Consider the following 13,059-nt stretch of genomic DNA (forward strand, 5'->3'; position numbering starts at 1 on the left):
TGCAAATCTAATTTTCAAAAAATGTTTTTGATGAATTAAAATGATTATTAAATAAATTTAGTAGCAGTCCATTCCACAAAATATTCGAATTGATTGTTCTTTATTTTCCTCTTGAGGTAGAAAATAAACCTGTTAATGCCATATTTAAACACCTAAACTTTACAAGTGAAATATTTTTTTCATTAATTCTGTCAGTATCAACGGTACCAGTGGAAGGATGTGTGGATCAACGGTATTAGTGGAAGGATAAATCAAATACTGAATAATATAATTATTTGGATGTATTATTAGAATACGGCCTTCGTAAACGAAGCAAAATTAAATTTTGTTTAAGCTGTTTAACAATCTGAAATGAATTAAATTTTAAAATTTTGTAAAGGTTTCTACTTCAGTCCTCAACACTGCCAAATTACAAACTTTTATCACGCGAATTCCACTATTTTATATGCTACGCAATATTAAACAAGATTAATACGCAAGCCGACTTTAAATACACATAACGATGACTCACATTGCTTTTAAAAAATTTGGTATTAGGCGACATGTTTTTTGTGGTAATTCAGGAAACGCCCCTGCTTGAAAGAAAACTTAGAAATGAATATTGAAGGATTTTTTATTTCTCCTCTGAGATGACACAAAAATGATACTTGTTTACACTCTCTCACCTCATTAAAAATCATTCTTTGATTCATGCCATACCTTGAGAAGAAAATTAAAAAATTAAAGGATTTTTTTTATTTTCTGCTGTGTAATAATAATAATAAAAAAAATATACTTCGTTACTCTGTATCTTCTCATACAGAAAATATTCATTGATTCATCCATGACCTACACACTTTGTCCCTAAGGAAACTGAGGCTGGTGGTAATATTCGCGAAGATAGTTGACGCCAGTCTGTTTGAGAAACGCGTGTGAACGATGATTGTTTTGACTTTACATCTCGAAACATAACCGTTAACGGCGTCGGTATATTAATAGACTAACTTGTAGCCGTCAGACTCACTCTGTTCGGTTTTTGAATAAACATGCAGATACAAGATGTCAGCATTTTGTATCATCATTTCAATTGGCTAACTAGAGTCCGTTTCTCAAATAAGTCCAGTTTTCTTTTTGCATTGGCTTTAAAACAAAGGGAAAAGTTGGAGGTCCCAAGAGCTGATTTTGATTACCCTGTTTCTGGGACTGTGTGTTATTTTTTCGAAGGGACATATAATTTTACAATGCCAATATAAAAAACAAAGCCAAAATAGTTGTAAAGAAAAATCCAGAGTTACAAGCTGAAATATAAATTTAGAAATTAAAGAATGAAACGCTTCTCTATCGTATTACTTTGTCCAGTGGTATACACTTCAGCTTGATTTTCAGTTGCAAAATACTTTTAAACAGTATGTCACTGGTCAATTAATTTGAAATTATTATTTTGATATTTATAAGAGAGTAATAAAAAATCTTCGTTATACAGTTAGCCAACTTACTATTAGTTTTGTTGATAGTTGCGTAACTAGTTAATTGTCTTCAATGAAATGTTCAGTCATGGAAAATTTCTTTTGGTAGGATATAAGTTGAATAAAATGTAAATACGTTTTTTAAAAATCAAAATTAGCACATTTCTTTATAATTTGAAACTTTACTTTTTTGATAGTATATGTAACTGCCTAATTTATAATTTAGCTAACTGATTAAAATAAAAATACATTTCATTTTTAATATATCAAACTAAAAATTTTTGAAAAGATTTTTAACCTTATTGTAAATAAATTCTTTCAACACCATATATCATGCAATTTGCATAGAACCATTAAAAAAATGTTATAATGTTTTATTTTTTAAAATGGTTTTAGTATTTCTTTGTTTTAAAACAATTTTAACAGTAAACTATTTTTCAAGATTTTAGACTCGAATTGAAATACAAATTGAATTGTTTAGATTGCAATTTTCTTTTTAAGCATTAGAAATATAGCGCAAAATTGTCGACATAGTTACACACAATTTATTCTCTCTCCTTCAATAAAGTTTACCCTCCGTAACAGACTTTTTTTCGCTACTGATGTGTTCCTCGATCAGTATATAACCATTTCTAACATACTCTCACTCAACTAACAATTTGCCTCGGGATAATTAACTCTAGTGTCGACGTTTTACACAACACGCTCCTAGAACGCTATGTACGGCCTGCCATGTTCTTTGAATTTTTCAAAATAATGTGCTTTATTTATATCTAAAAGCAAGAGATTTGACCTACGCTTTTCTAAATCAGTTATATTAAAACTAAAATCTAATGGCACAGTTATTCTTGTCTGATTAATAATAAGCGTAAATTAAACTAGCAAAAATGTCTCTCACTGTTTCTAAAGGAATGCCAAAAATATCAAGCGCTTTATGTTATTAGATAATTATGTTTCTGACAAATCTCGCATTTTATAACAGTTAATGCTGTTCATTCTGACATCTGTTCCAGAAAAATCTTATGAATAAAGCACTTGTATTGTGAGACCAATATTTATTTAATCACACGAGACTATTTTTATCCATAACTTGTGTTACCAGATGTCCGGGTTAATCCGAACAGTCTTACATTAGTTATTACTGTTAATAAAAATATTAATAATAATCAAAACAAGATTGTCGTTATTACTGTTAATAAAAATATTAATAACAATTGAGAACATAATCTATGTTCGGGATTGGAAAATTGAAATTAAAAGTTCTGGATTGAGTTTTACGTATCTACAAAACTTGAAGAACTGTTAACTGATAGAATGGAGGCAAGGCTTATGTATAGAAGACGCTATTTAATGCAGTCGCCGTTAATCTTATTTAGACATTCTCAATCGTGTTTCAAGATGATTAGACATAGTTCCCTCTTCTTCAGGAGAAAAAAATATCTGCAGTTTTTTTTTTGTTTTGCTTTGCTGTTTAAAAAAAAATATTGAAAACGTGTACTGCAAAGGGTTTTTTTTTTGCCTAATTTAAAATTTTATTTTTGCGTGCTATCCTTTAGTGAATGAGAATTATTAAAATTAGGGGTATACTACTGGTCAAATAATTTCCAGAAATTTTATTAAGATTTCATAAATGAACTACTGCGTTAAAACACTATGAGCAGTTCATAAACAAATTTTTACATTTTCTTAATTAAAATTCTGTAAAAGTGCTTATCTATATATTCTTTTTTGCATTTATATTAAATTAGTTATACTCCATTTACTGATTTGAAGGCTATTTTTTCTCATCATTTAATGTTATGAAAATAGCCTTTCCGAATATTATTTTCGAATGAAATCATTTTTTGAACCATGGTGTACAGTTTCATTAACACACCACTTCTTCATTAATATTAAAATTATTCAGATTATGGCAAAGCATTCCAAGACTATCTGCCTAAAGGCAGGGATCATGCAGGGAAATCAGCTCGTATTTACATTACACACGGCGAAACCTTAAAAACTCTCGTGCCTTAACGTTTTGCCGTATTTGTTAATATCAACTTTAATTTATCACACAGAGTTGTACAACTACCTCAGTCGAGTGGGCTGGCTGCATGTTGGTTTTCTTTATGTGTAACGTTAATACAAGCCACTTTCCCTTAAAGTAAAGGGCCCACAAGCGGCCGAGCGGTAAAGTAGCTGAACACTGGTAGTTCGGTCCGAGGCTCGAATCCGGCGAACGGGCTGGCCGCATGGGCGCCTTCGTGGCTTTCCCCATGTGTAACGTGCATACGAGCCAATTTCCCTTAAAAAGTCCTCCACGAAGGCATCCCTCCCCTTAGGCAGATAGCCCTAGTGTACTTTGCCATAATTAAATAAACTAAAACCAAACCCTTAAAATAAGGTAACTAACTATACATCCCGAATATTCTGTTCCTGTCCCGATTTTTTACAATCCGTTTTTTGGTCCCAACTTTATAGCATTTGTCCCGAAAAACAGTAGTGTGAAGAAGTAAAAGTTTAAATGCATATATTTATTTAAGTAGTGCAGATTTCAAATTGAAAATACAAACGTAAGTTAAGAGACGCGCGTCATACCGGCGGCATAAACAGGGGATCCCCATCTACCGTTTAGCTTAGAAAAATTGTATTGGGGGGAGCTCTATTTCTCATTCCTTTATTTCTCTTCCCAACCCCCAACAAACACGGAATTTTCGCTCAGCTCACAGTTGCAGTTCAGACTTTCGTTTACAGACAGCACTACAATTTTAAATTGATATATTATTGTTGAAGCGGCATTTTTGCATACTAAATTTAAGCTATGAGCCGAACAAGGAATATATGCAGCTTGATCATTTTTTTTTTTTTTTTTTTTTTTTTTTTTGGCAAATAATGGATTTAGCTGGGTTATTTATAACACAAAATTCTTTTAATATTCACTGATGTATTCCGAAATTAAAAGTTAAAAATCATAAGTTTTAAATAAATTTCTGAATTTTTGATCGAATGGCTAATTAGGCGCTCCTTCTATTTGTTCACCTGAAGCACGTGCCTCACCTGCCTCACCCTCGTCTCGGCCCCGTATGCAACATGTATGCTATCAATTGTTGATGCAAAATAATAGAAATAATAATGTCCCTTTTTATTGATACACGTTTTTTAATTCCAATGCTTTGCTTCTGAATTTTGCGTTTTATTATTGTTTTTCGGAGCATTTTCAGTTTAGATCAGTTATGTTTAGTAATAAACTTTCATAATTATTTCTCTATAATTATCTTACGATATTTTATAAAATACTCATTTTTAAAGTACGAGAGATATATAACAATCGCGCAAAGATGTCTTAAAAAGAAGAGAATGCTATAGAGATATATTAAATAATTCTTTATTATATATTTAAAAAGCACATAGTTACAGCAAATAACAGTGAACAAAATAAATGAAAATACAATTTCCAAGCTCTTGTGAAAGGAATAAGGCCACAAAGAGGTCTTTTTGATATTGATGAAACATGTAAAATTTCATTTATAATTTCAGACCTGTTTATGATAACATGTATATTCATAGTGGTATCATTAAAAATCGCTAGAAAAATTTGAATGTAGATGCACACAGATTTTCAACTTTCTTGTTTTTAGGGAATAACAGAATGATTAGTTCACTACGTTCTAAAATATGCACAAAGGCTCAGATATAAAACATTAACCTAGATATAAAACATTTCCGTTATAAAAGGTAATTTTTATAACTTGTTTTACTAAAAATATTTAAAACAGTAATTTTAAATTTCAGAGTTGTACTATATATACAATTAAAAGCGAATAAATTCCTATAACTTTCTGGCAACTCAAAAATGTACTTTTGTATATACAAGTCATCCCAATAATGGTGGCTACAGATTTTATGTTTTTTCAAAGTCTGATAATTTAAACTAGACACTTTTAGCACTGAGAGGATAAGGAAATACAAAAATACAAAAGTCTAAAATTTCATATGTCTTTCTCAAAACAAAATTTTACAATCGCGAAGCTATTTATTATGCTTTAGAGAGTTTGAAACAAAACGTTTTATACCTTTGGTTGCGAAATTCACATACATATTTAAGAATAACTTCAGCCTTTTTTCTGTCCTTCATATCACCTTGAATTTCTCTGATAGTTTTGAATTTCAGGAGCAGGTGTGAAATAAACGACGTTCGCTTTGGCAGTTAATGATTCCATTTTGATTAAAACAGCAGTCTTTGTTAAATTGGTGCCTGGCTTCCCAAAACTGCATACGATAAACTGGACTTATTTGCTCTACAGGACCATATGAATGAAATAAATACTGGACAGTTGACTTTACGTCATTTTCGTTATCTGGCTTCCCAATAATCTGTACTTTACATCTAAATCCTTAAGTGTACAGCACATGTCTAAGTGTTCAGCCGTCGTGGGTCGTCCACTATCAGAAAGGGTACAAGCAAGACAGACTACAAGGAAGAAAGAGTACGAGCATGAGAATCACCAATGTGATGGTGAAATACAGTCAAAAAATGAAACTCAGCCAGAGCGACTCTTCTTGGAATGTTCTGTATGCAATAACTGGATGTAAGAAGACATTCCTAAGATTTACCATAAGCAAACATTTTCAAATGTTCTTTATATTTAAAAATATCTTTTATCTATAATTCAGCAGTATGAAATGACACAGGAGTTACTGGTTTTTTGGATGTTGCTTGTTTCAGTTTTCGCCGAAAGGTCAGCTAACAATATAAAAACTTACATTTTTAATTTAAGTATCTTTCCTAGACCGCAGTATTGAAAACATTTTCGTAAAATCCTATCTCAAATCAAATTTTGAGAAATTTCATATTTGTAAGTAAGATTAATATTTAAAGAAATAAAATCTTTAACCACCTTTTACAGAAATAGCGTCAGTTATTCCATCAATAATGTTATTGGCACAAAACAAAGATTTTATAAGTGTTTTATAATTTTGCAAAGTATTGGAAAAATCAAGAATCTGAAGTCTGAACTAATAAGTAATGAATAATACTATAAATGCAGGGGAATAAAACATTTGTAAGCAAGTTTTTATTAAGCGTATCATGACCAAAAGGATTAAACCCCGCATTTCGGTACTGACATTGTTTTCAAGGCATTATTAATGTTCCTAAGAATATCACTGCAGCACTGTATCCCGATAACTGAAAATATATGTTTCAGATTATATCATATCATATAAGGATCACAGAACTTATTAAGATTTAGATTCATTATTAAAGATTTTGAACCAATTACCTATGAAAGTACTTTCAATTTATTATTTACTAGTTGAAAACAAATTTTATTCCTCTAAAATATTCTAATATTCTTCATTTTGGAAATTTGTTAATTTTACAATGCTGAAGAAACAATAAAAAATTAAATATGGTTCATTTTCTTCCCAAACTTAAGAGATGAGGCACTTAAAATAGTAAATGCATTCTTCTTGAATATACAAACATACACATACACACACACACACACACACATATATATATATATATATATGACGACGATGATGAAAAGAAAGAAAGGACAATGGTAGACAAACATAACAATAAAAAATTTTCATCGTATTTAATTTAAAAGGCTTATTTCCAAAATATTCTGTTCATATTTTTCAAGATGCAATGTATAAAATACAAGAATACGTTGTATTAAACATTAAATTTGTTAAATTTCATCAGTTTGATAAAAAAAACTGCATGCACAGGATTCAAATATAATATCAAATCTTCACATAAATTCAAGCACAAAAATGGCATTTATAAAACTTTTAACTGCACTTTAAATTGATCATGATTACCATTTGGCGAAAACATCATAGGCAATTTAAAGGGAAAAACAACTGGACCCTTTAGGTTCTCAGACTCTATATCATTATTCTTCACATCTTTATTTAAATGGCAGTAAAACTTATTATTTACTTTGAATCTTCTTACTTAAAAATGACACGAAAAAGAATTAAAAAAATAATTTAAAATGAAAACGTCGCATTTTCCTTAACCAATTAAACCGTAGAAATAATTTCATAATTTTATTTACGTTATATCTAGTACTGTGGGTTTTCATTTAATATGTCAAAGAATTTTAGTATATATTTTGCATAATATGATATTAAACAGGATTAAAAACATATACTCTTCTTAATTTTAAGGCAGTGTTAGGATAAGTGCCGTTTTTTCTTCTTTTTAACTGCGTCAGTTTATATAGTCCGAACATAATATTTGTATTTAAATCATGATTACTTTCAATGCTTCTAAAATTCTATACTGATTAATCACTACTTTCCTATGACGTAAATAAGATGCCACAAGAAATAAAACAAATTTGGTAGAATTACCGTTACGACTTTTAGACATCCAAAATTTTTACAAAGATAATTTCTTTTTATAACTAAAGCAGCTTTTAATGACATTATAAAATTTAAATAAAATTATTCTTGTTCACCTGTAACTTCCGTAAAATTATTTGATAAGACACACTATCTCGCTAAAACTTATCATAAAAATTAAAATTATCCAGATTACATGCTAAATCTTTTGCTTTTAAGTTTCCATATAAAACGAAATTTCACGGTTTACCTTTTTTCTAAAGAACTTTACTTGGAGAAATATGATAAATTTAAGAAATAACACTTTAAACATAATACTTAACTTTTGCCACTAAAATGGATCTACCTTGATTTCTAAATGCAGTTGAAAATTTGGCATTTACGCTTTAAAAAATGTCACTGGAAATACAACTGGCTTTACGATGATCGACACTTAGGCTTTCAGGTAGGTAATTTTTTAAAATAATACTTTAAGCTCAATGCATACTTCAGATAAGGTCGATCTGATCCCATAACATATGAATCAATGTTCAATATATTGCTTAATTTAACTTCTATGCTAGTTGTAAACTATGATAAACTTTTCTGTTCTTTTACGAAATGAAAATAAATTATAATGGCATAAAGGCTCCTCCCCTCCAAAAAAAGAAAACATACAATTACCCATTTATTTGTCTCATAAAGTTACTTAAGGAAGATTTCCAATTCCCTAAAAATTCTCTAAAATGACGACGGTAAACAGATTATTTGGCCACACACATTGCCTCAACCGAACGTATTTATCAGCATATCACAAGGCAAAAAGTTGTTATTTGTGCTCTTACTGTTCTGAAATATATCTGCGTAATAAATAACGTCTGTTTAATACTTGATTATCAGTTTTTCACTTAAATAGTTCAGAAGAGTGATTATCGATATTGTTTGTATGAAAGTAGAATAAATCTAACATGTCCAAACAAATCATATATGCTTTTAAAGCGAAGAGTTAAACTTTCTGTCATCCATGGTCTCTCAAATATACCATCATGATCGTTAGATGATGATCTGTGTATGTATGATCGTTAGAAGTTTGACTAGTAAGGATGGTATCTTCTACTCTGGGCTGTAGAACACGTAGACTCTCGAAGACAGTGGGCTGGGTAATGACCAGGAAAAGCTGATGGTGGAGGCACATAACTGTGGGCAGGATATGCTGCAGGCAGGGGTATGGATGATTGTGCAGATGTGGACACAGTGGGATCTAACTGGGATGACTGCATGTATCCAACATGCAATGCTTGAGGTTGCATACGTTGGCACGAGGGATATGGTGATAGGCTAGATCTTCCCGAATGATGCAGCTGTGATGGAGTTTGCATGTGTGCTAAAGGCCAGTTTCTTTCCGAAGAAGCAACAGGTCGGTATCCAGATGCCAAGAAATCAGTTGTGTTTAAGTAGGTAGTAGGATATGGGCGTTTAAATGTTGGTGCAAATGATGAGCTAAATGAGGAAGAATTTCCTTGCGCAGTATCTTTAGCGGGCCTTTTCATTCTTTTCCTTCTGCGGAAGTTGTTGCCCTCGAACATATCATTAAAAGCAGGATCAAATATCCAGTAGCTTCCTTTTTTCTCACCTCCACCCTCTCTGGGAACTCTTATAAAACATTTATTCAAGCTAAGATTGTGACGAATGCTATTTTTCCAGCCTTCTTTACCATCATAATAGGGGAATGTTTCAAGCACATAACTATAAATCTCTTGAAGGGTTAGTCTCTTTGCTGGAGATTCCAATATAGCTTTCCGAATCATTGCAACATATGAATACGGAGGACGAGGGAGATTGTTTTTCTGTGTGCTACCAGAAGCCGTTGCTACATCTGCTGAGCCATTAGGGTTTGTAGAAAGTTTCAAAGGATCAATAACATTTGCTGTGTTTAGATTAGGAGGCTGAGAATGATTGATAACTGGCTGATGTAAAGATCTTCTTACTCTCTTTAGATTATCTTCGCTGCTTTCCGAAGGTTTCCTCTTTCTGTTCTTTTCTGCCTGACATTGCGACATGCTGCCTTTAGAAAGCTGTGTTGAACCCGAATTAGAATCGAGAACATCGACTAAGACATCGGTTCTCAAAGTCATTGAGTCACTGCTTGGGTGCTGCAGATCATCACCACCTGTATTAAGGTTTGCAATACTATTAGTGCTCTGAATAACGGTGCTACAATTAGATATCAGTGGAGCACTACTTGTTTGAGAATGAAGGGGAGAACAGTTATTCAAAGAAAGTGCATTTCTTATTTCACACACTGGTGGACTGTACGAGCTAACATATGTGCCACTATTCCCGCTCATACTCCGTGATGAGTGGTTATTCTTTCCTCGATATGGGTGATAAGGTCTCAAACAATCTCTTGCGTATCCTGAAATTAAAGAAGCATTTTATTCAAATATCAGTTACAAATAAACAACACTTTCCTCCATTTAAAATTATCCAAAAATAAATATGCATATTACATAAAATACTTTATATTATTTCAAGCAGACTACTTGAAAATTATTTAAATCTGAAAGCATGTTTATGATGAAAGCAATTATGTGTGAAGAAATAAATGCTTCCTTGTCAGCTATGATCCAGTTTATTTACATACAAATAATAATTAAATACATACACTGCTTCACTTTCTACATGCAAAACTTTTTTTTTTCATATTAATAATGGAACTACACATAATTTAAAAATATTTTAAAGGAAATTTATAGTTTTAAATATTTGTTGTATAAATGAAACACATGTTCAGACAATGACATGAGTATAAATTCATTAGGTTAAATGGGTGAGACAAGATACTGATGGTCAACCAATATCTTATCTCATTAAGCGAAAAAAAGTTCTTAGTAAAAAATCAATGTGTCATGTTAACAACCTTGAACCAACTGCTCTTCTTCAACCATGAATTTGAATTTCGCCAGAACAGTGGTATGTCTCTCATACACTCTACTAGGTATAAAAATTTCAGACGCTTTGACAGATTTCTATATTAGAGTTATCCACATTCACTTTTTGTTATTTTTCTGATTTCGTCTCCTTTTTCGGGTGACTATTAAAATTGAAAAAGACAATGATTCTTTTATCTGAGGTTGCATATTTCATATACTCTGAAGTACTAAGTGGGAATAATTTAGTGATAAAATTGTATTTGTTAATATCATACAAACTTCAGTTCACAGCTTAAATCATTTCGGCTTCGCTTTGAATCCACGTCATTTTAGTAAATATCACAATGAAACAAGGCACTTGAATGTTTTGGTTACCCACTGCATTAAAAAAATCATGCTTAAGCCATACGTTAATAGTGTATCAGCTATTAAAATTAAGTTGAAACGACAAAGATTCTGTTTTATAATGGGCTATCTACTTCACAACTGTCCGAAAGCATTCAATACGAGATCACCTGAAGACATGCAAATGGAAACTTAAGGAAAACTATTGCTACTATATACATACAGTACTCTAATCTTTTAGGTAATAAAGTTTTTTCTAAACTTTAATATGCTCGCTGAAATAGTATTTAAAAAATTCTTTAAGAATTTTTCCTTTATATTCTAAACTCGACGATTGAATTTATCAAAGAGTCTAATTTTAGACATATCTTTTCTCCTTAAATTAATAATTTAAAAGTGTGTTATTAGACGAGGGAACATCGATTTTTCCTTCCACTTGAACATTTTGAGGGGTGCTGTAGTTAACAGTCCTAATTTTAGTGCAGTATCAGAGGAGAAGTTTTAAAAATTGTGAGAATCAACGACCTACGAATGTTTAATGAATGGAATTTGTAGAAAAGTGGTAACTTGTTTTTTTTTGGGGGGGGGAGAAGAAATAAAAATATAAATTCACATATGGACAATTTTAAGAGTAGACAAAATTACTTTCTTCTGAAAATTAAAAAATAAATTTAATCCAATCACTGAATGCATATACACGTCATCGTACGACTTCTATTTGCTTTAATTTAATGTTGTAATAATGATGGAAAAGTTTTAAATATTTGAATGAATGAAATGTGGTTTTCAAAATCGCCGATTGCCTGGAAGCAGGATTGTTAAAATCTTTTAAATGATAAATTATTAGTGCAATATCTGCGACATTCAGTAAAATGGGTATGTCGTGTAACTGGATTTACACGGTCTGAAAAACCTTCGCTTTAGGTTGAGCTGTAGGCCAGCGGTTCTCAACCTTTTGACTAACGCGCATCATTCTAAACAAAAACTGAAAACCTTTAGTACCACCACTATAAAGTACTACTACCCCCAACATTCTTGAACAAAGCTCAAATCGCATAAATTTACGAGTGTTAGAGAAAAACCTCAATCAGAATGTTGGGGTTTTAATTTTTGAATTTAATAGTTAAAAATACTTTCCTTCTTTGCGTGCCACCGGTTGAGAACACCTGCTGTAGACCATATCGCTATCTTCGCTGTAGACCTTTTTGTATATGCCGGTTTTGAATTACTGTCACAGGAAGGTTCAAGATGTAGTAAGCAGATTTTTCCGAAGCCAAGGCGGGACAAAGCAATTTCAGTAACACTTTGTTCAAAGCATAAAATTATACTTTTTAAACAGTTAATATTCTTAGCTACAGTATTCTCAGCCGCTCTAGTGCTACAATGAAACTAAATTCTTGGTTAAAAATAATTTCGGTCTTCTGTGAGGGTGATCACCTTACAGAATGATTATCAGTGATGCTTAAACCGGTGTTTATTTACATTTATTTTGAAGAAAAATGATTTTAGCTCTGTGATTCGCGAAATTTGTCCAAAATGGAGAAAGACGAAAGTTTTCACATACAGATTTCATCCTGACAAAGCAGTAGCAAGCGACAGCTTAAGCATAAGTCTGAAATGCATAAGATATTCATTTCAAGAGTGAGTGAGTGAGTGAGAAATTATGGCGCAAAACCAAAGATGATTATAGTGCGCCAAACGCGAGAAGGGGTGAGTACAATTGATGAAATTAAAATACAATAAATAAAAACAAGTAGACAAATGTATCAAATCCAGAGGATGAAGTCATATGAAAACAAGTTAAAACCACACATTTAAAATTCAAGACACAATCTTCAAAACAAATTACATTAGGTGATAAAAGCCAGTCTCTTTTAAATAATAAAATAAATTACAATTCACCTCCCTTCCGATTAAACGGTCGAGAGGTAAGTCACAGCTATTAAAATGTTTCTGACGAAGATTATTAAAATATGGACCCTCAATTAAAATATGACGGACAGATAGACAAACAT

General features: G+C 31.5%; 1 protein-coding gene across 1 annotated transcript; it reads right to left on the reverse strand.

Annotated features, from left to right (window-relative positions):
- Nucleotides 1–4,816: 4,816 nt before the first annotated feature.
- LOC118199591 (uncharacterized) lies at nt 4,817–10,172 on the reverse strand. Its single transcript, XM_085809241.1, has one exon. The coding sequence runs from the start codon at nt 10,112–10,114 to the stop codon at nt 8,861–8,863; it is 1,254 nt and encodes a 417-aa protein (XP_085665367.1). The 5' UTR covers nt 10,115–10,172; the 3' UTR covers nt 4,817–8,860.
- Nucleotides 10,173–13,059: the final 2,887 nt, after the last annotated feature.

This window comes from Stegodyphus dumicola, chromosome X2 (assembly GCF_044657685.1).
Source record: "Stegodyphus dumicola isolate Sdum_Otavi_A_Nest chromosome X2, ASM4465768v1".
Lineage (NCBI taxonomy): Eukaryota > Metazoa > Arthropoda > Arachnida > Araneae > Eresidae > Stegodyphus > Stegodyphus dumicola.

Coding starts and splice junctions, on each gene's coding strand:
- LOC118199591 (XM_085809241.1), bottom strand. CDS start 10,114: ATGAGCGGGAATAGTGGCACATATGTTAGCTCGTACAGTCCACCAGTG.